Raw genomic sequence first — 21,216 nt, forward strand, 5'->3', positions numbered from 1 at the left:
TGGAAATAATCAAAAAGCAGCAACCAGAGTTTGGCCCAAAAGGATGCTGTCCTACCTGCAGTGCCAGTTCACAGCTGTGGGAAGGCAGAGATCAGACACAGTGGTGCATCTTGTCCGGAAAATAGGAGAAGAGCAGGCAGAAGGGTCTGGGGAAACCTGCAGCAGGGAAGGGCTAGAAAGGAGGACATGTATAGGTTCACCATGTCCACGGTAGGACGATCCCCCAACTGACTTCAGTTCTGGCACTTCCTGTAAAGTTCATGTCCTTCCTCTAAAGTTCATTCACAGTTATGGCTCAGAGTTTTTTGGTTTTTTTAAGCACTCTGAGTTTTCTGTATCAAGTGATAAGCCTCATGCCTTCTGGGCTAAAATACTGTGTATAATTACTTGTTACATATGACAAACTGAAACTTGTATACAAGATGTATTGTCCAAATGAAACTGAATCAGCACAGCCTGAGAGACCTAGGTAGGCCTAGGAGGAATGGAAAATCACCAGGTGGGAAATCTGTACCATGAGAAACATAAGAAACTGTAGCCTGAAAAAATGCTTGACTGGGAAACTGCCTGTCAATCCTCCCTACCCAGGACAAAGATGCCTGACTACAACTGGGGTCTGGGTTTGGCCTATCTGGAATAAGAGGATGCAGCTTTAACTTGAGCCTGACAAGATGTATCAAGAACAATGGTCAGCACAAAAGGCAACCACCTCTAGCCAGTCAGACTCTGACACCCCAAACACTTATCTTTCTTAGGTTTTTGCACTTTCAAACCCTGCCTTAACAATAACCAAGGGAGTCATAACCTCCCTTCGTTGGCTCCCCAACCTCATTTGGTTGGCCTCACTTTGTCCCGTAAGTCTTAACCTCCCTTGGTTGGCTGCACTTTCTCCACCTTCCCTCACGAGTCCCAACCTCCCTTGGTTGACTCCACTTTTCCCCCTTACTCCCTGCTAATAAACCCTGCTCCTTAGCTTTCTCTATCCATCGGTTGACTCCACTTTTCCCCCTTACTCCCTGCTAATAAACCCTGCTCCTTAGCTTGCTCCATCCATCTAGTTTTTTGAGAGACTCTGACCTAACACAGCTCATCTCTCCTGATGTCCAAGAAGACACTTTTGGATCACATCATTTATAAAAACACACAGGATATGATACAGGGTGCAGCCAAGAGGGGAGCCCCCAAAAAGGGATCTGGAATGGGATCCAGAACTCAAGTTGTCTGGGAAATATTAGAGAGACATATAAGATGTCCTCACCCCTTCCCCCCACAGGTGTAAGTTGGAGGGAGGGACACATGGAGCAGGAACATACAGAGCTGTTTTGTACAGCCACAGCCTTGCAGCTGATCCATGGCATGGTCATTTAATATATCTATAGCCTTTGGCGGGTCACTTGGATATGTTAAATGGCTGTGGCGAGGCTTGGAGCCAGGGGGATGGATGCCACTTTTCCTCAAGATGTAACTGGGGGGCAGGTGCCCCAAGTTACAGCACCTGTGTGGGAGCTTGGAGAAGACTGGCTCCAGGACATGGGGCCATACCTGCCCAGACTCACAATGGCAGCCCAGTAAACTTGGAATAATACAGGAATGCTGGCAGGTGTAACTGATTGTGGGAGGAGTTGGAAATAGGGGTACAGAGGAAGATGATCTTGAGGATTTAAACCCAGACACGGCAGCCATTGAGGAGGTGAGAACCACGCCACTTTGCCAGAGTGGGGACCCCTGCAGCCAGATGAAGAAGAGAGCCACACACTTTTGTCAGAGTAAGGACCCCATTTTGGCTCTGGTGGAAGAGAGGACCACTCAGATTTGGGCAGAGTCCAGACTCCTGCAGCTTTGGTAAAAGAGGCCCACGAGGCTTTGGGGTGCTCCTTTTGGCCACATGGCCTGGGAAGCAGGAGAGACTTTGCCTGGAAAAATGGGTACAAAGAACTCTTGCCAGTAGACTGTGAGAAGGTGCCACATGACTTTGGATTAATTAGAGATCCTGCCTGGGCAGCGACATAGAAGATGGTGGCAAGAGCCTGGATCCCAGGCTTTTGCTCCTTTTTCTGAGTTACGGTACCCTGAATTAGGGCAGGGGGAGAAGGGAGCACTATGTGCGTAGGTGGATATCCTAAAGGACTTTGATATTTTAATGAAGACATCAGGTTACTACTTTAAGTTTGTATAGCACTAAATAAACATTTCCTTTCCTTTTCACAAATCTCTGGCATTGACAGGTGTCTTTCCAATTGGCGGTGGATAATTGAGCCCAGTAGGTAGTCTGGACAGTATTAGTATACCATCCTTTGGAGTCTGGACCCCTGTGTGTCTGTTCTGTAACAGATACACTTTTGAGGGTACTTGGAGACACCACAGAAATCCAGCAGCCAAACTACTGAGTCCACAAAATGCTATGCAAGAAAGAATTGTAATTCAGGAAAAAATCAAGGTTGTACAGTATTAGAAAAACAAAACAAATTTGTCTGGTCTGCTCAGCTTTTGTCCATCCCTTCCATCTTCTTAGAATGCCAATGTTCAGACTCCCCTTGGCAGTTCACAATTAGAAATCCACCCTATCACGAGTCTATTAGCTTTCTTCTGACTTTTTTCCTTTCCTTTCGTTTATTTTTAAGATTTTATTTTATTTTTAGAGAGAGGGGGACTTCCGCCAAGATGGAGGCATAGGTGGAAACACTGTGCCTTCTCCCACAACCAACTCTGAATACAACAAAAGTTTTGGAGAACTAGGACACACCCAAAGACCAGAAAACGGAATTATACGGAAGTCCGACAACTACGAACCATTCAACGGGACGGTAAGAGAGGCGGAGCCAGCAGAGGAACTGGGTCGGGCAGGTCAGATCCCCCGACCTAGGCGCACAGGCTGCCCGGAACCAGTCGGGGTGAGGGGCAGACTGACCAAGGTCGCACATTCGCACACAGTGAGAGGGACCACGCAGGCCCCAGGGGGCGAACCCAGTGGTGGAGGGCTGATGGCAGTGGCACACTCACGTGCAGTGGAATGAAACGCGTGGGCCTGGCTGCGGTGCTGGTGGGGGTTGCGGCAGCAGGGGGCAGAGGGAAGCCATTGTCCCTCTTTGACCCCGCCCCCACATACAACGTCACAACCCAGCGACTTTGTTGCCCTGCTCTGGCGAAAACCTAGGGCTCCGATCCTGCTACTTAACAGGCACGAACAGCCCAAAAGATGGCGCAGGAAGAACTCAAAGTCCCAGAGCCAATAACTCTAAGCGACCAACAGATTGCCAGCCTCTCAGAAGCCCAATTTAAGACACTATTTATCAGGATGCTCACAGAATTGGTAGAGTACAGTCACAAATTAGAGGAACATATGAAGGCTAAACTAATTGAAATGAAGGGAGATGTCCAGGAATCCAATAGCGATGGAAAGGAAACTGGGACTCAAATCAATGGAATGGACCAGAAGGAAGAACAAAACATCCCACCAGAAAGGAATGAAGAAATGAGAATTCAAAACAATGAGGAGAGGCTTAGGAACCTCCAGGACATCTTTAAACGTTCCAACATCCGGATTATAGGGGTACCAGAAGGGGGAAAGAAACAGCCACAAGTGGAAAACGTATTTGAACAAATAATAAAGGAGAACTTCCCCAGTCTGGCAAAGGAAATAGACTTCCAGGAAATCCAGGAAGCTCAGAGAGTCCCAAAGAAGTTGGACCCAACAAGGAACACACCAAGGCACATCATAATTACACTAGCCAAGATTAAAATGAGGAGAGACTCCTAGAAGCAGCAAGAGATAAGGGGACAGTCACCTACAAAGGAGTTCTTATCAGACTGTCAGCAGAAATCCAAAGACCTACAGCCAAGATTGCTTTATCCAGCAAAGCTTTCATTTAGAATGGAAGGACAGATAAAGTGCTTCTAGGATAAGGTCAAGTTCAAGGAGTTCATCATCACCAAGCCCTTATTATATGAGATGCTAAAGGGACTTATATAAGAAAAAGAAGATGAAAAATATTAACAGTGAAAGGACAGCAAACTCACAGTTATTAACAACCACACCTAAAACAAAAGCAAACCAAGAGGACAGCTAGATCAGGAGTGGAACCATAGAAATGAAGAACACATGGAGGGTTAGAAACAGGGGGGTGGGAGGAGGAGAAGGGGGGAAAAGGCACAGAAAATAGCATAGATGGTAGGTAGAAAATAGATAGGGGGGAGGGCGAGAATAGTGGGGGAAATATAGAATCTAAAGAAATTGAGACACGTGGTTATAAACTAAGGGGGGAGAATAGTGGGGGAGGGAGTGTGCGGGTGGATGGGAATGAAGGGTGGGAATAGAACAACTGTAATGGTATAATCAATAAAATATATTTTAAAAAATTAAAAAAATAAAAAAAAGAGAGAGGGAAAGGGAGGGAGAAAGAGAGGAAGGGAAACATCAGTGTGTGGTTGCCTCCCTCTACTGGGGACCTGGCCCACAACCCAGGCATGTGCCCTGACTGGGAATAGAACTGAAGACCTTTTGGTTCCCAGGCCAGTGTTCAATCCACTGAACCACATCAACCAGGGCTGCTTTCCCTTTCATATCCCTTTTTCTTCTCCTTCTGAGTCTTCTAAAGAGATACGCAAACATAATTAAACTTCATTGAACAATGAAGACATTTTTTCTAGAGTTATGAGCTGTCAAAGACTCTGTATTTGGAACAGGAAAAACAATCCAGACATTTCCAAAAGGCCCTCACCTTCAAATATATGCTACCACATCTCAGCTGGATCATCTGGGTATGATATTGAACCAAGTAGTATTATAAAGGGAATGTTTTCTATCCTGTCTACTTGCAGAGTGGAAAAACTTAATGCACAATGTCAAGACTAGCAGAGATTCACTTTCATTCTATATTACCTATCTCACACACACACACACACACACACACACACACACACACACCCCAGGCAGAAAAGAAATGCAAGATTTTAAAACACAGATCCATATCTCCGGTTTTAAGGGCAATACAGACAAAAACAATGAGGCTGAGCTTGGATGGAGCTGTCATTTCTTCATTTATTTTTATTCTTACCATTTATTGCTAAAAGTGAAAAACAGTTCCTTTGGGTGCATTTAAAAGGTATATATATATATATATATATATATATATATAGGATTTTATTTATTTATCTTTAGAGGGGAAGGAAAGGAGAGAGGGAGAGAAATATCAATGTATGGTTGCCTCTCATGGGTCCCCTGCTGGGAAGTGGCCTGCAACCCAGGCATGTGCCCCAACTGGGAATCAAACTGTGATCCTTTGATTCACAGGCCTGTGCTCAATCCACTGAGCCACACCAGCCAGGGCTAAAAGGTATATTTTTAAAAAGATCTTTCACTGCCTGTCACCAAATAAAAGTTGTTGCCCGACTGGGCACATGCCTGGGTTGCAGGCCAGTTCCCTGCAGGCCAACTCCCAGCAGGGGACACACGAAATGCAACCATACATTGATGTTTCTCTCCCTGTCTCCTTCCCCTCTAAAGATAAATAAATAAATAAAATCTTTAAATAAATTTTTAAAAAGTTGTCACTTATACTTTAAGGAGCCAATTTTTCACTGAGGGGCAGATAAAGAGGGTGCTTTCCTGAGAGAATGTAAGTTAAATTTAGGAACCAAGAAAGTTTGGAAGATAATCTTTATTAATAAAACCTTTGGTGGACAAGCTTCTTTTTTATAAATGCAGTTCCTTCCCTTGAGGGAGAGAAAGAAAAGAATCCCTTAAGTGTGTTAAGTGTGCAGAAAGTTAGTCAAATGGCATCTAGAAAACTGAAAGGGTAAAATGACGCCCAAGGTCAGGCCAATACAGTAACTCATGCTGATTGTCCCTGCATCTGAAACTGCTAAGGTTTTATTACTCTATAAGGGGATCTGCTGCCTGCTGCCCATTAACTCTGGAGGCAGAGGCTTGTTGAAAAAGAAGTTTTTTTATTTAAAGGCTATACACTTTTGGAAGAATAATGAGCTTCTGTCTTAAAGTCCATTCCCTTTAAACCAACCAAAGGCAAATAACCACTCAACTCCTTGCCAGCTCAGTTCAAGGATGTGCCCGGAATACCTTCTTCCATTTAAAAATACGGTCCTTTGAGAAATGCAGGCGGCTGAGCTAGTGCCCTGTCACAGTTTGGTGCATCTGTGTACCTGTCCAGGCAGGGCCATGAAGAGCCCTGCCAGTGCCAGTCACCAGCACTGCTGCCACCTCTGGTGCAGAAGGGGCACAGGGCTTGTTAGACCACAAGGTCTGAAGGGCCTGCCAGCCCAGGAACACTCTGGCCCCCACCCCACAACCAGGCCACCTGAGGGGGAAGGAGATAAGCTTCTGTGTGCCCTCCATTTTAAATCTTTTGTCCCCAAATCCTATGTGCTGTGGGAGTGTCCAACTTGTTAGCCAATTTAGGCTAATGTTCACCATGTATGTCAGCTAGCACCATACCTGCCCCCTCTCCTATCACAATAATTTGAAAGTAGGTAGGAGAGTTTTCTAGCTGCACACACAGTGACTCTGTCGGGGGCAGGGTGTCACCTTGTTACATGTATGCTGTGACATTTTCGGTCTCACACAGGTTCCATGCAAACTATGCCATGAGTTGCCTTAGTTGTTTACCCTTCCCTGGGGTATAAAAGCCTATCAAATCCCAGATCCTGCTGCCTTTGCCACTTCCCAACCCCTTTCAGGGGTCCCTCCCTTCTCCAAGGGAGGCAAGCAGGCTGCTTCAATGGATGCCTTGAGGATACCTGCAACCTCTCCCTTCTCTGGGAAAGTGCAGCCTCTTGCACAGGATCGGTTCTACTCCCTAGCAATCTGGCCTAACTCCTGTTACAGTTTTACTTTCCACAGGGCCTCCATTGGGCAGGTGGCACAAGCCCTCAGGCTCCCCTTAAATTGCCATATATCTAATAAATACTCAGTGAGTGCTTCCATACAGGGTTTTCCCATACCCTGATTTGGCACCCAAAGTTTAAAAGAGTTGGGTATCACCACCTTCACTTTTCCTGGGGGCGGGTGGGGCATGATCTCAGCCAGTGCATCCCTCCTCTCTCCAGCATCAGGACCAAACCCCTTCATGTGCCAACCTGGGGACCAACTCTGCCTGTATGACCCCTCCATGAGAATCCCTCAGATGAGCCACAGAGGAGGGACACACACTCCTCTGGAAAAGGGTTGGAGTTATAGGAAAACGGGCGAAAATAAGAAGCAGGCCTTGTTGAGTAAGGAGGTATAGGACTGGTGTCAGCTTCCCCCACATTTCTAACTTGATAGTGTTTTGCTTATCATCTTATTGTTTCTGGGGAAGGTGATCCTTTACTCAGGGAGGAAACAGAGTGCTGGGTAAAAACTTAGAGCAAGGCCCCCAATTCAGTAATACAATCCCCATAGGCAGTTGGGGCCCCAGTGCACACTTCCCTCTAGAGTGAGCATGGGGAGGGGAAGTGTGTAGCACAAGGCTCTCAACCCTGGGCAGAACAAGGGGCTGAGCTGACCAGACACCTGAGCAAACCACTCTCTCTGCATCTGTTTCCTCTGTAAGAGAATCTACCTGAAAGGTCATTCATTATGCAGAGCAAATGAGCAATGAAGTTGAGGCAGGAGACAGGAAGGAGAAATTCCAGAGGTGCTCCAGGGCTAAGATAAAGGACTTGTGTTTGGGATCACCCTGCCTGGTTTCAGGAGCTGTAAACCCCCCATGGCTAAGGCTGAGTGAGCGACCTTCAGACCACAAGCCACTAAGGAGACAAAGCTTACCTCCTGGGCAGGAGCACCGCTTCTGCTCCTTTTTCCATAACTGGCCTCCAATGTTTCACCAATTAGCCTATGATGAGTAAGATTCCCCAAGGGGGGAATCACCTAAGACAGGCTTGATCACGTGGAGGCCCCAGGGAAGGACTTGGGGGGCTATAAAGAAAGGGGATGATGGACCCTCGCCGGCTTTGACGAAGCCTGAGTCCTCAGTCTGTCCGCGATAAGTCTCCAAGAATTATTTGGCTATCTGGCTCCTCTGCCTGACTTAAGCCTGAAAACAATGACAAAGGGTCGTGCAGCCTTGTGCTCGGAATGGCGGGTTCCCTGGAGTAATCAGGTATAAGAAAGAATTCCTAAAAGTCCTGTGAAACCTGCTTTGCTAAGAGTGCTTTCATTCTTATAAGGGTCCAGGCAGGAAATGAGTATGTCTCCCAAAGTTTCTGCAACCCCATTTCCTGACAGACACTGACTCAGACTAAGCCCTCAGATTTCTTTGAAATGTTATCTACTGTTTGATCTTTGCCACACTGTATTCCTGTATATTACAACCCAATAAAAGCCCCTGGAAGAAGGGGCTCCTGGCCCTTCCCCTTTGAGGGATTGGCCACCTTTCTTCCCCAAGAAGATCATGTCTTGGTAGTGTTTACTTTCATCCATGGCGGACGGGGTGGGGGAGACTTGCAGGCAAAGTCGCCCCCACAGACATGGATATAGGACAGAGATCCTATTCTAAGACCAGTTGTTCCCACTTTCTGGGAAAGTGCTAAATCATGGTGAATCATGAATGCATCTGTGCAGAAGATACTCTGTGACCCCTGATTCGTTATAATAGCAGTATAATAAATTAATATCGTGGGGCCCCATTTCCCAGTGGCCAATCAAAGAAAATCAAGGGAGACCACATGGGCAGTAGCGTTAAAGTAATATAACTACCTGTATATGCACAGTAAAATTCTTCCAAAACTAGCCAGGAAATATCTGCCCTATAAAAATAGAATCCCTCCAGCCCCAGAGGTCAGTCTCTGCTCAGAGTTGGCCTGCTCCCATGTTCTGTGGAGTACATACCTATTGCTTAGTATCTGCTATCTCTTACTGCTATAAACTGTGTGTTCGGTTCACATCTTTGTTCACTATCACCAAGAACCTGGTTACCTGTGCCTGCCCTCCTGTAACAGAGTGATATGCTTAGCATGAAGCCTCGCACATGGAGCAGGTCACATTAAACTGAACATCAAGGGCCTCTACCAGTGCTGGCAAAGAAGTAAACACATCCTGGCTTTGTCCAGCCCTCACTGACACCAGCCCTTTTCTTGGTGAAACCATTCAGGTGAGCTCTAATTTCTTGCTGTGGTATCTTAAATTACAATTACTCTTCAACCACATTTGTGCTTAAAAGCAATTTGATATTTCAGAAATTACTCCAGTAATGCCACATGCAACACTGAAAAGAAAGCTAAGTTGCAAGCAAGCACAGGGCTGCAATCTTACTCATGGGACTCCACTCAGCCCTGGCAGCTCATTTCTGTAGCCCTCGGTCCTGAGAACAATGACACCTTATAGCCAAGTTAAAGGACATTTCTGGAGAAGTTTTGCTTTAGCAGTTTCTGCCCAAGGTCACACAGGGCCTACACCAAGGAAAAGCAGGGAGGGTGCAATGTTCTGCGCCGCACAAGTACTGTTCCATTGACAACTGCTACAAACAGCTGAGTCTACCAGTACTTCTGCAGGTTCATCTTCTGTAGATGAACCTGCCCTTCCCCCTTTAATTTTCCTATCTGGGAAGCCTGAGCTTCTAAGTTCTTTATTTTATTAAAGCAACACACACCAGCACTGCAGAAATCCCTACTTAAATTGATTACAGTAGACTTGGACGAGTTCACCCTTTAATGTGCATGGACTCACTCCCCTTTAGATGACTTGTGGTGCCTTGATTTGCAATGACACATCAGAAGGCCAGAGGGGGCTAACAAGGATAGCTTCATGTGAAGCTCTCCTCAGAATCCCAGCTTCCCCAAGGCATCTGCGGCAGGTGTGTAAATCTTACTAGGCACTCCAAAGCTCTGACAATATTTTCAACCTACTAATATTTTCCTCTTTTAACAGTCAGGATGTGTAAGACAGAGACTCCTAACAGAAGTGGGACACACAGTGGTTACTGCACAGACTCTAGAGCCTGGCTTTGATGGCTGTGTCACCTATTTGTGCCTTGGTTTCCTTATCTGTGAAATGGGGATAGCAGTACCTCCTTCATGAAGTAGTTATAATTCATGTAAAATGCTTAAGAGAACAGTATCTGTACGAAGTATTTAGTGTTATTGTTAATTCTTCCTGTGCCTACTTTTACTGACCCTTCCTTTTCCTTCTTCATTCTTTTTTATTGTTTTGCCTCTACCACCCTCCTTTGCTTTGCTTCCCTTCCCTCCCATCATTAGCAAACACTAACTTGTCAGAAGCTATTTTTGAAAGATACTGGGGAGTCCAGGATACAGGAAATATGGGCTAAATAGGAGACTGCTGCTTTAAAAGTACAGCAATCACAGCCCTGATCAGTGTGGTCCAGTTCACAGGGTGTTGTCCTGCAAAGTGAAAGGTTGCCAGTTGATTCCTAGTCAGGGCACATACCTGGGGTGTGGGTTTGGTCCCCAGTCAGGGTGTGTCTGGGAAGCAACTGACCGATGTTTCTCTCCATCTTTCTCCCTCCCTTCTCCTCTTTCTAAAAATAGAATCTTAAAAAAATAAAAAATAAAAATAAAAATAAAATCTTAAAAATATAAATACAAGTGCAGCAATCACAGACTTCCTATTCTTGAGGTTACAGAGACCTGCAGTGCTAGCCTCGGCTTCTACACAAAGGTCCTCTTTGGGGACAGAGGCATTTAATAAGTGTAGTGTACCTGTTGCAAGGGCATGTACCTATGTAGCAGCCCCGAATCAGATTTCACTGTGACCAGCTCTAATGAGTCCAGTTACAACTTAGAGTGAGTAGCAGACTTAAATGCATAGACAGGTGTGATTTTTTAAAACCAAATACTGTTATAAAATACTTAGCAATCCTCTTGACTGCTTCATCTTTAACCTCATTCATCTATCTCCAGAAGTGGATTCTCCACTAGATATCTTCCAGCCTATTTTTACACTCGCCTCCCTTGAGCCCCCCCAAAGAATTGGTTCCTAGATTTTTATATTTCATGGAACAAAATTTCCACTAAATGGGAACTGGTATAGCGTTGCTAAGTTTTTATTTTACTAAGTAAGGATTTAAAATACAAGCTAATCTGATGACAGAACATTTTAACACCAAAAAAAAAAAAGATAAAAGGGCATCATCTCAGAATTCAAACATAACAATTTACCTTTATGAGAGATTCTCTGCACTGTCCTTACATTTTAATTTCCTTTCCAGAGAGTAAAAATTTAATCCAAAAGTGCCAGTATTTGGCACTCCCACTACTTGGGAAAAGCACTGTCATCTTTCTCCCTCTCCTCCTGTCCTCTTTAGCACCTGTGATCCCATTTTGGGCACCAAAATGGATTTGGTTTCAGAACAAAGCTGGCTCTGGAAGCCACCAGATCCAACCTAGGGGCTCCCGGTTCTGTACTCCCCCTTTCATTTATGGAAGTAGTACTGATCACAGACTAGAAGATAACTTTTGGTTTCATCTTCTAAAGAAGACTGAGATGATGACATCTTTTTAGCATCTTATATGGGGGTTTTGCTCTTCCTGATCCAAGTCACGACAACAAAGGTCTGGGATTTTTGGTGGCATAAGAGGTAGGTGCACAAATAGTAGGAAGGTATACATTGAAGAAGTCCAATAGACTGCTTTTATATTTTCTCAATAGTACAACTATGGAAAATGACAATTTTTATTTTTCTTATGCTTAATAAGTCCATCTTAATGAACAGATAAACAAATTGTGGTATATATAATATTCAGCCTTAAAAAGGGAAGGAAATTCTGACACATTGTAAAACTTGTATGAACCTTAAAAACATGATATGTGAAATAAGCCATATACAACAGGACAAATACTCTATGATTCCACTTATATTAGGGTACCTAGCATAGTTAAATTCAAGAAAACAGAAAGTCTAATGTGATTATCAGAGCTGCAAGTGGAGGTATGGAGTTAATGTTTAACAAGCACAGGGTTTCAGTATGAAAAGATGAAAATGTCCTAGAGATGGGTAGTTGTGATATTGCACAACTTGTGAATATGCTTAATGCCACTAAATCATACAATTAAAAGAGATTAAAATGGTAAATTTTGTTTTGTATATTTTACTACAGTAAATTTTTAAAAGATTTTATTTATTCATTTTTAGAGAGGGGAAGGGAGAGAAACATCAGGGTGTGGTTGCCTCTCACGCCCTGCCCCCACAGCAGGGACCTGGCCCACAACCCATGCATTTGCCCTGGCTGGGAATCAAACTGTCGACCCTTTGGTTTGCAGGCCAGCACTCAATCCACTGAGCCACAACAGCCAGGGCAATAATAAAATATTTTTAAAAATCTAATTTGGGAAATTATTATAGCTCCATTTTCATCTAGTTCAATCAACAAACATTCTTGTATATAGCTCTAGAATTGTTTGTAAGAGACATTATGAATCTCTAAGAAAAGAACTAAGTACCCCTTACCAACTACAACAAGAAACTACCTGCTCTTTAGTGCTATTTTCATAGCAAAAAAGTATCTGAGAAAGTTCTGAAACCTCTGGGAAAACACAAAGCAAAACTATCAGGACTTAAGATGTATTAGTAATATAGGTAATTTACTATGTATCCCCCAAAAGTATAAAAACTAGGAAAACAAATTAATGTGTAAAAATAGGTATCTCCTGCAAACTTCTTTTAAATTAACAGAAACAGTAGATGGGGTGAGTAGACCGGGGAAAATATCTGACATAACACTTTATACTTTCATAATGCTAATATGATCTTGTTTAAATCTTAGTACAATTCTGTGGAGCAAGCAGAAAAAATAACACCCGTTACAGAGATATGGAAATTAAACTTACAGCTATTAGGCAACTTGCTCTAGAATGTCTCAGCTGGGGATGAGCTCTGGTCCTGGGCCTCTAAGTTTGGCCCATTCCACCAAATTTAAACTGGTATGAATGAATGAAACATTGGAACATTTCAGAAATCCCCCCAAAATATATATTAGAGCATAAAAACTAGGGAACTTTTGCCCTGACTGGTGTAACTCAGTGGATTAAGCACGGGCTGCAAATCAAAGGGTCACCAGTTTGATTCTCTGTCAGGGCACAAGCCTGGGTTGTGGGCCAGACCCCCAGTGAGAGTCAAGTGAGAAGCAACTGCACATTGATGTTTCTCCCTCTCTTTCTCCCTCCCTCTAAATCAATGAATAAAATCTTTAAAATAAAAATTAAAAAAAAAAACACTAGGGAGCTTTTTCCCACAGAATGCTCATGTAAAGGCTCTATAATATTGTTTTTGAAACAGCTTTACTAAGGTATAATTCACATGAACTGTACATATTTAATGTATATAACTTGATAAGTTTTAACATCTGTGAAACCATCAAGATAGTGAAAATATCCATCACCCCAAGAGCTGCCTCTTGCCCACTTTAATTCCTTACTCCTGTCCCTCTGGTCCCCATTCCCCACTCTAAGCAACCACAGATACACTTTGTCACTACAGAGTAATTTAAATTTGCCAGTTTTATATAAATGAAATTTCTTTTGTCTGCTTCTTTTACTCAGCATTATTTATAGATTCATTTGATCATTCATTGTTGTTGTCTGTATCAAGTTCATCCTTTGAAACAAACTAAACAGCTCAAAAAATAAAAGTGTTTGTTTCAAAGGATGAACTTGATACAGACAACAACAAACACTTTTATTTTTTGAGCTGTTTAGTTTCACAGCAAGAATGAACAGAAGGTACAGAGATTTATCATATGCCTCTGCCCTCCACACATTCACAACAACCTACCTTTCTATCAATATCCCATACCAGAGTGGTATATTTTAGTTGTTTCCAAAATCTGCTATTACAGATAAAACCTGCTACTATCATTTTCTATTCTGACTCCTGATGCGATTTTTGTTATATGCCTTTTTTTTGGCTTGCTTTGGGCTTAACTTGCTCATTTTTATAGTTTCTTAATACAAAAGCTGAAGTCAATGACTGAAGAATTTTCTACTTTTCCACTATAGGCATTTATTGTTATAAATTCCCCAACGATGCTTAAGTAGGGTTATACATATCTTTATTTTCATTCGGTTCAAACAACTTAACTTCCTGTTTGATTTATTCCTTGACCTATGTCTGATTCACAAGGGTTTTACTCAGTTTTCATTTTAAAAATATATTTTATTGATTATACCATTACAGTTTTCCCATTTCCCCCCTTCATTCCCCTCCACCCTGCACACCCCCTCCCCCCAAATGCCCCCCTTTATTCATGTCCGAGTGTCATAAGTTCTTTAGCTTCTACATTGGCCACACTACTCTTGCCCTCCCCGTCTAGTTTCTCCCCACCATCTATGCTACTTATTCTCTGTACCTTCTCCTCACCCTCCGCCTCCCACTCCCACTGCTAACCCTTCATGTGATCTCCATTTCTGAGGCTCCCCTCCTGTTTTAGGTGTCTGCTTAGTTTGCTTTTGTTTTAGGTGTGGTTGTTAATAACTGTGAGTTTGCTGTCCTTTCACTGTTCATATTTTTTTATCTTCTTTTTGTTATATAAGTCCCTTTAACATTTCATGTAATAAAGGCTTGGTAATGATGAGCTCCTTGAACTTTACCTTATCTGAAAAGTACCTTATCTGCCCTTCCATTCTAAATGAAAACTTTGCTGGATAGAGCAATCTTGGATGGAGGTCTTTGGATTTCATGACTTGGAATACTTCTTTCCAGCTCCTTCTTGCTTGTAAGGTCTCTTTTGAGAAACAACCTGACAGTCTGATGGGAACTCCTTTGTAGGTGACTGTCCCCTTATCTCTTGCTACTTCTACGATTCTCTCCTTCATTTTAATCTTGGATAATGTAATTGTGATGTGCTTTGGTGTGTTCCTTCTTGGGTCCAACTTCTTTGGGACTCTCTGAGCTTCCTGGATTTCCTGGAAGTCTATTTCCTTTGCCATATTGGGGAAGTTCTTTATTATTTGTTCAAATAAGTTTTCAAATTGTTCCTCTTCCTTTTCCCCTTCTGGTAACCCTATAATTTGGATGTTGGAACCTTTAAAGATGTCCTGGAGGTTCCAAAGCCTCTCCTCATTTTTTTGAATTCTTGTTTCTTCATTCTCTTCTGTTTGGTTCTTTCTTTCTTCCTTCTGGTCCACTCCACTGATTTGAGTCCCAATTTCCTTCCCATCACTATGGTTCCCTGAGCATTTCCCTTCATTTCACTTAGTGTAGCCTTCATTTTTCATCTAATTTGTGACTAAAATCAACCAGTTCTGTGAGCATCCTGATCACCAGTATTTTGAATTGTGCATCGGAAATGGTGGCTATCTCTTGGTCACTTAAAAGTATTGGCTGTGGAATATGGCTGATGAACATAGATGCTAAAATCCTCAACAAAATAGTGTCAAATCGCATCCAACAATACATCAAAAAGATCATATACCATGACCAAGTGGGATTCATCCCAGGGATGCAAGGATGGTTGAATATACGCAAATCAATAAATGTAATACACCAAATAAACAAAAGCAAAGACAAAAATCATATGATCTCACCGTTAACAGGAATCTAAACAAACCAAACAAGCAAGCAAAATACGACCAATGACACTCAAATATGGAACAGGCTGACAGGGTCCAGAGGGGAGAGGGGAGAGAATCATAGGGGAAAAGGGAATGGACTCACATAAACAAATATAAAGGACACATGGACAATAACTAAGGGTGGGGGGAGGAAATGGGAGGGAGGCGGGGAGCATGGGGCGGGGGGTGGGCAGGGTTGGGAATATAAGACAGAAACCTGTACTTGAACAAGAATTAAATAAAAATTATATTAAAATAAATAAATAAAATCTTAAAAAATAAAGATAAAAAAAAGTATTGGCTGTGGGGCTTTGATTTGTTCTTTTGTTTGAGCCATAATTTCTTGGTCAGGTTGCTCCTGTTACATATGAGTGGAGAAGCCTTAGGTGTTCACCAGGGTGGGGCAACCGAGTTCCCAGGTTCTGACGCTGTGGGGGGGGGGGTGCAGTCAGAGAGGAAACAGTGGCATTTGTTCTGCTCTCTCTCGGATTTCAGTCTCCTCTGCTGCTTCCCACAAACAAATTGGGCACTTCTGGTGCTGGTTCTTGGGTGAGTGGGCTTGTGTATGTTCTAGAACCCTTTGGGTCTCTCCAAAAAACTCTCCTGTGGGGCCTGGAGTCTCTCTTGCCACCTCAACCCCACATTTTTTCAGTAAGTGCTTTTAGGCTTTATTTCCCGTTGCTAGGGCCCTGGGTTACACGGTCTGTCTCACTGCCTGTCTTTTGCCTGGTTTATCTGCACATGAATGTATGCCCATGGTCAGCCAACTTCCTTGCACACCTCACTGGGTTTGCTCATTTCCTCCCTGCACCTGGGGCTGCCAACCACCATCTTTTTCTACTGCTACCCCTCTCTCTGGGCCGCCAACTCTGCCCCTCTTACTGGTCTGGATGAATGGTTCATTGTCAAACTTCGGTACAGTTCAATTTTGTCTGTTCTGGCTGTGTTTTTGTTTCTAAATCTTTGTTTGTCCTTAAATTTGGTTGTGCAAGGAAGTAGAGTGTTTCCACCTACACCTCCATCTTGGCCAGAAGTCCATGTTATTCAGTTTTCAAATTCTTTAAGAACTTGTCATTATTGACTTCTAATTCAATACCTTATGGTCAGGGAACAGATTCTGCATGACTTAAATTCTTTTAAGTTATTGCAATTTCTTTTACAGCCTAGAATATAGTATTTGGTAAATGACCTGTATGTTCTTGAGGAGAATGAGTATCTCTTGTTTTGGGGAAAACTGTCAATCTAGTCAAGTTGGTAGATGGTGTTGCTCAAGTACTCACTAATTTTCGGCCCCCTACTTCAATCTGTCATTGAAATTCTAACTATAATTTCTGAATGTTTAATTACGTGTAGTTATATTTTCCCTTTATGTATCTTGACACTTTATCAATTATGTATATATATAAATGTCTAGGATTGTCATATCATCATGATTAATTTATCCCTTTTCATTATAAAATAATCTTGTTTATCACAGATTTTATCTTTGCTCTAAAATCCATTTTGCGTGATATTAATATAGCCACCCCAGCTACGTTTTCACCAGTGTTAGAATGGTATATACATATTTATATATATATCGATTCTTTTACTTTCAACCTTTTTGGGTTATATTTTAAATGCATTTTTTGGGGGATGTATCATATAGTTGGCTACTGCATTTTTATCCAATTTGATAATCTCTGCCTTTTAACTGGGCATTTACACAATCTTGTATTTCTTTTTCATTTTTTTGCTTCTTTTTTAAAAAATATATTTTATTATACCATTACAGTTGTTCTATTCCCTCCTTCATTCCCTTCCACCTGCACACGCCCTCCCCCACTTCGCCCCTTTAGTTTATGACCATGTGTCTCAAGTTCTTTAGATTCTATATTTCCCCTATTCTTGCCCTCCCCCCTGTTTTCTATCTGCTGTCTATGCTATTTTCTGCACCTTCTCCCCACTTCTCCTCTTCCCACTCCCCTGTTGCTAACCCTCCATGTGTTCTTCATTTCTATGGCTCTACTCCTGATCTAGCTGTTCTCTTGGTTTGCTTTTGTTTTAGGTGTGGTTCTTAATAACTGTGAGTTTGTTTTCCTTTCACTGTTCATATTTTTTATCTTCTTTTTCTCATATATAAGTCCCTTTAACGTTTCATATAATAAGGGCTTGGTGATGATGAACTCCTTGAATTTGATCTTATCTGAGAAGCACTTTATCTGTCCTTCCATTCTAGATGAAAGCTTTGCTGGATAAAGCAATCTTGGCTGTAGGTCTTTGGATTTCATAACTTGGAATAGTTCTTTCCAGCCCCTTCTTGCCTGTAAGGTCTCTTTTGAGAAATCAGCTGACAGTCTGATGGGCACTCTTTTGTGGGTGACTGTCCCCTCTTCTCTTGCTGCTTCTAGGATTCTCTCCTTCATTTTCATCTTGGCTAATGTAATTATGATGTGCCTTGGTGTGTTCCTTCTTGGATCCAACTTCTTTGGGACTCTCTGAGCTTCCTGGATTTCCTGGAAGTCTATTTCCTTTGCCAGGCTGGGGAAGTTCTCCTTTATTATTTGTTCAAATAAGTTTTCCACTTGTGGCTTGGTTTTTCCCCCTTCTGGTATCCCTATAATTCGGATGTTGGAACATTTAAAGATGTCCTGGAGGTTCCTAAGCCTCTCCTCATTTTTCTGAATTCTTGTTTCTTCATTCTTTTCTGGTTAGATGTTTCTTTCTTCCTTCTGGTCCACTCCATTGATTTGCGGCCCAGTTTCCTTTCCATCACTATCGGTTTCCTGTGCATTTCCTTTCATTTCAATTAGTTTAGCCTTCATATGATCTTCTAACTTGTGACTATAATCAACCAGTTCTGTGAGCATCCTGATCACCAGTGTTTTGAACTGTGCATCTGAGAGGTTTGCTATATCTCGGTCACTTAAGAGTTATTGGCTCTGGGGCTTTGAGTTCTTCTTGAGCCATATTTTGGACTGTTCCTGCCAGTTATGTATGAGCAGCAGAGCCCTAGGTGTTCACCAGGGTGGGGCAATTCAGTCGCTGGGTTATGAGGCTGTATGTGGGGGCGGGATCAAGGGAAATCAATGGTGGTCAGGTCTGCTGCCTCCTGCTGCCAGGCCCCACATCGGTCCCACTGCACGCGAATGTGTGACCCCAGTCAGCCCACCGCTTTGCGCACTCACTGGGTTCACCCGCTGAGGCCTGCTCGGTCTGCCTCACTGACCACTCCTCTGCTGGCCTATCTGTGCTAGAATGTGTGACTGCGGCCAGCCTGCCCCGCACCCTCACTGGGTCCACTCTATCACCGCTGCTACTCCGGCTGCCTGTGCGCCTGGGTCCGGGAATCTTTCCTACCCGACCCAACTCCACTGCTGGCTCTGCCCCTCTTACCAGTCTTGATTGAAAGGTTCGTTGTTGTTGGACTTCCGTATAGTTCAATTTTCTGTTCTTTGGCTGTGTCTTTGTTTACTAAACCTTTGTTGTATTCAAACTTGGTTGTGGGAGAAGGCACAGTATTTCCACCTGCGCCGCCATCTTGGCGGAAGTCCTTGTTTTTCATTTGTTAAATGTGTATTTTCTCCTTTTCTTCTGTTCCTGCCTTCAGTTGAATTAATCAAGCATTTCTTATGACTCCATTTTATTTATTTTGTTGGGCTGCTATTAATTCTTTTTTGTTATTTTACGGGTTGCTTTAATCTTTACACTATCCATTTTTATCACATTTACATCGAAGTGAAACTATATCATTTCACATATCAGTACCTTAAAACGGTATACCCCCATTTATTCCTTCCCAGGCTAAATGCATCTGATGTGAGGAATTTTGATTTTATATAGGTTTCAACTTTCCAAAGTACTGTTGTTATTTTTGCATAAACAATTTTACATTTAAAGAAATTTAAGAAAGTATTAATAAAAACAGTTTATAATATTTTCTCACCTTGACATTTCCAGTTTACTTCATTCACTGTAGATGCAGATTTTCACCTGCCATAATTTGTTTTTCCGCCTGAAGGACATCCTTTAATATTTCTTAAAGTGTAGGTCTGCAGGTAATAAATTTTCTCAGCTATTGTATGTCTGAAAACTTCTTTACTATCTTTGTTTTTCAAAGATATTTTCACTTGGTAAAGAATTGTAGGAGAGCCCTGGCTGGTGTAGTTCAGTGGATTTAGCACAGGCTGCAAACCAAAGGGTCACCGGTTTGATTCCCAGTCAGGACACATGCCTGGGTTTCGGGCCAGGTCCCCAGTAGCAGGTGCATGAGAGGCAACCACACATTGATTTTCTCTCCCTCTTTCTCCTTCCCTTCCCTTCTCTCTAAAAATAAATAAATAAAATCTTTTTAAAAAAAGAATTATAGGTGAGGGTCAAGATGGAGGCATAAGTAAACATGCTTCACCTCCCTTGTACAACTACAGCAAAAATTACAACTAGACAACAAAACACTATCCAGATTTGTCAGAAAATCAAGCTGTATGGAAGTCTGAGCACAAAGGATTTAAAGCAGCCACACAGGATTTAAATCAACCACATTCATCCAGACCAGGGGTAGGGGCAAAGATGTGGAGATGCACACAGTTTCAAAGAGACACTGAGAGGCATGAGGATACGGAGTGGTGCAGGGAGGTGCAGAACTGCAGAACTGCAGAACAGATGGTTCCACATTCACATGTTGGGGATACAAATTGGAAGGGATACTTCAGAGTGAGGGATCCCTGTGCCAGATCGGACCCCACACCCCAAGGTTCCAACACCAGGAAGATAATTCCCATAACTTCTGGTTGTAAAAACCAGTGGGAATTAGGGCAGCTGAAGTAACTGCAGGATTCTCAGGAGACTTGTCTTAAAAGGCCCACAATGGACTTAGGACTTACACAGACTCACCCTCTCTGGGATTCAACACCATGGCAACAGTTGGAAGGGCACCAGTGGCATTTGGGGAGAAACTGAAGTGACTGGCAATGTGGTGAGTGCTGGGGGATAGCTTCCTCCTGGGCAAAAATGCAGAGGCCAAGCAGTGGCATGTCCCCTCTCCCAGCCCTCCCCCACACAGAGCTACAGAGTGATGACACAGGTTGCGCCGCCCTGACAACTACCTAAGGCTCCGCCCCATACAACTTGCAGGTGTGCTTTTCTACAATACAGAATGCTACTAAGACAGAGAGCCAGCTCTACTTAATACACAAAAACAAACACAGGGAGGCTGCCAAATTGAGGAGACAGAAGAACATGGTCTAAATGAAAGAACAGAGAGACTTCTGGTCAAGATGGCAGCACAGATAAACATGGCTCACCTCCTTGCACAACCACATAAAAATTGCAACTAAATTATACAACAATCATTCAGAACAATCAGAAATCAAGTTGAATGGAAGTCGATAACAACTAAGGAATTAAAGAAACCATATCCATCCAAATTGGTAGGAGGAGCTGAGATGTGGACAGGCTGGTCCCACACGTAAGTGTGGTGGGTAAAAATTCAGGGGGATATCTTGGGAGTGAGGATTCCCAGGCCCCTCAGCCCAGGGTACCAGAGCCAAGAAGACAAGTCCCCATAACTTCTGCCTTCAAAAGCAGCAGGAATTGAGACAGTGGAAGAAATTTCTGAAGTCACAAGCAGTTCTGTTTAAAGAATCCAATCAAACTCAGATTCTCTCTGTCTGAGCTCCAGCAGCAGGGTAGCAGCTTCAAAGGCAAGTTACACACAGGAAGGAACTGAAGTGGCT

The 21,216-nt window shown here is 42.9% G+C and overlaps 1 protein-coding gene across 2 annotated transcripts in view; it reads right to left on the reverse strand.

Moving 5' to 3' along the window:
- ABHD12 (abhydrolase domain containing 12, lysophospholipase) overlaps positions 1 to 21,216 on the reverse strand; it is a 94,792-nt gene that overhangs the window by 53,762 nt on the left and 19,814 nt on the right. Inside the window, exon 2 of one of the 2 annotated variants that reach the window (XM_037055512.1) lies at positions 56 to 172. The exons of the other annotated variant lie outside the window; for it this stretch is intronic. Coding sequence (XP_036911407.1) covers positions 56 to 172 — 117 coding nt within the window. The remainder of the gene's footprint in view (positions 1 to 55; positions 173 to 21,216) is intronic. 2 annotated transcript variants of the gene reach the window in all.

The sequence above is a fragment of the Sturnira hondurensis genome, unplaced genomic scaffold, assembly GCF_014824575.4.
Source record: "Sturnira hondurensis isolate 20B ecotype Veracruz unplaced genomic scaffold, ASM1482457v3 Scaffold0008640, whole genome shotgun sequence".
Taxonomy (NCBI): domain Eukaryota; kingdom Metazoa; phylum Chordata; class Mammalia; order Chiroptera; family Phyllostomidae; genus Sturnira; species Sturnira hondurensis.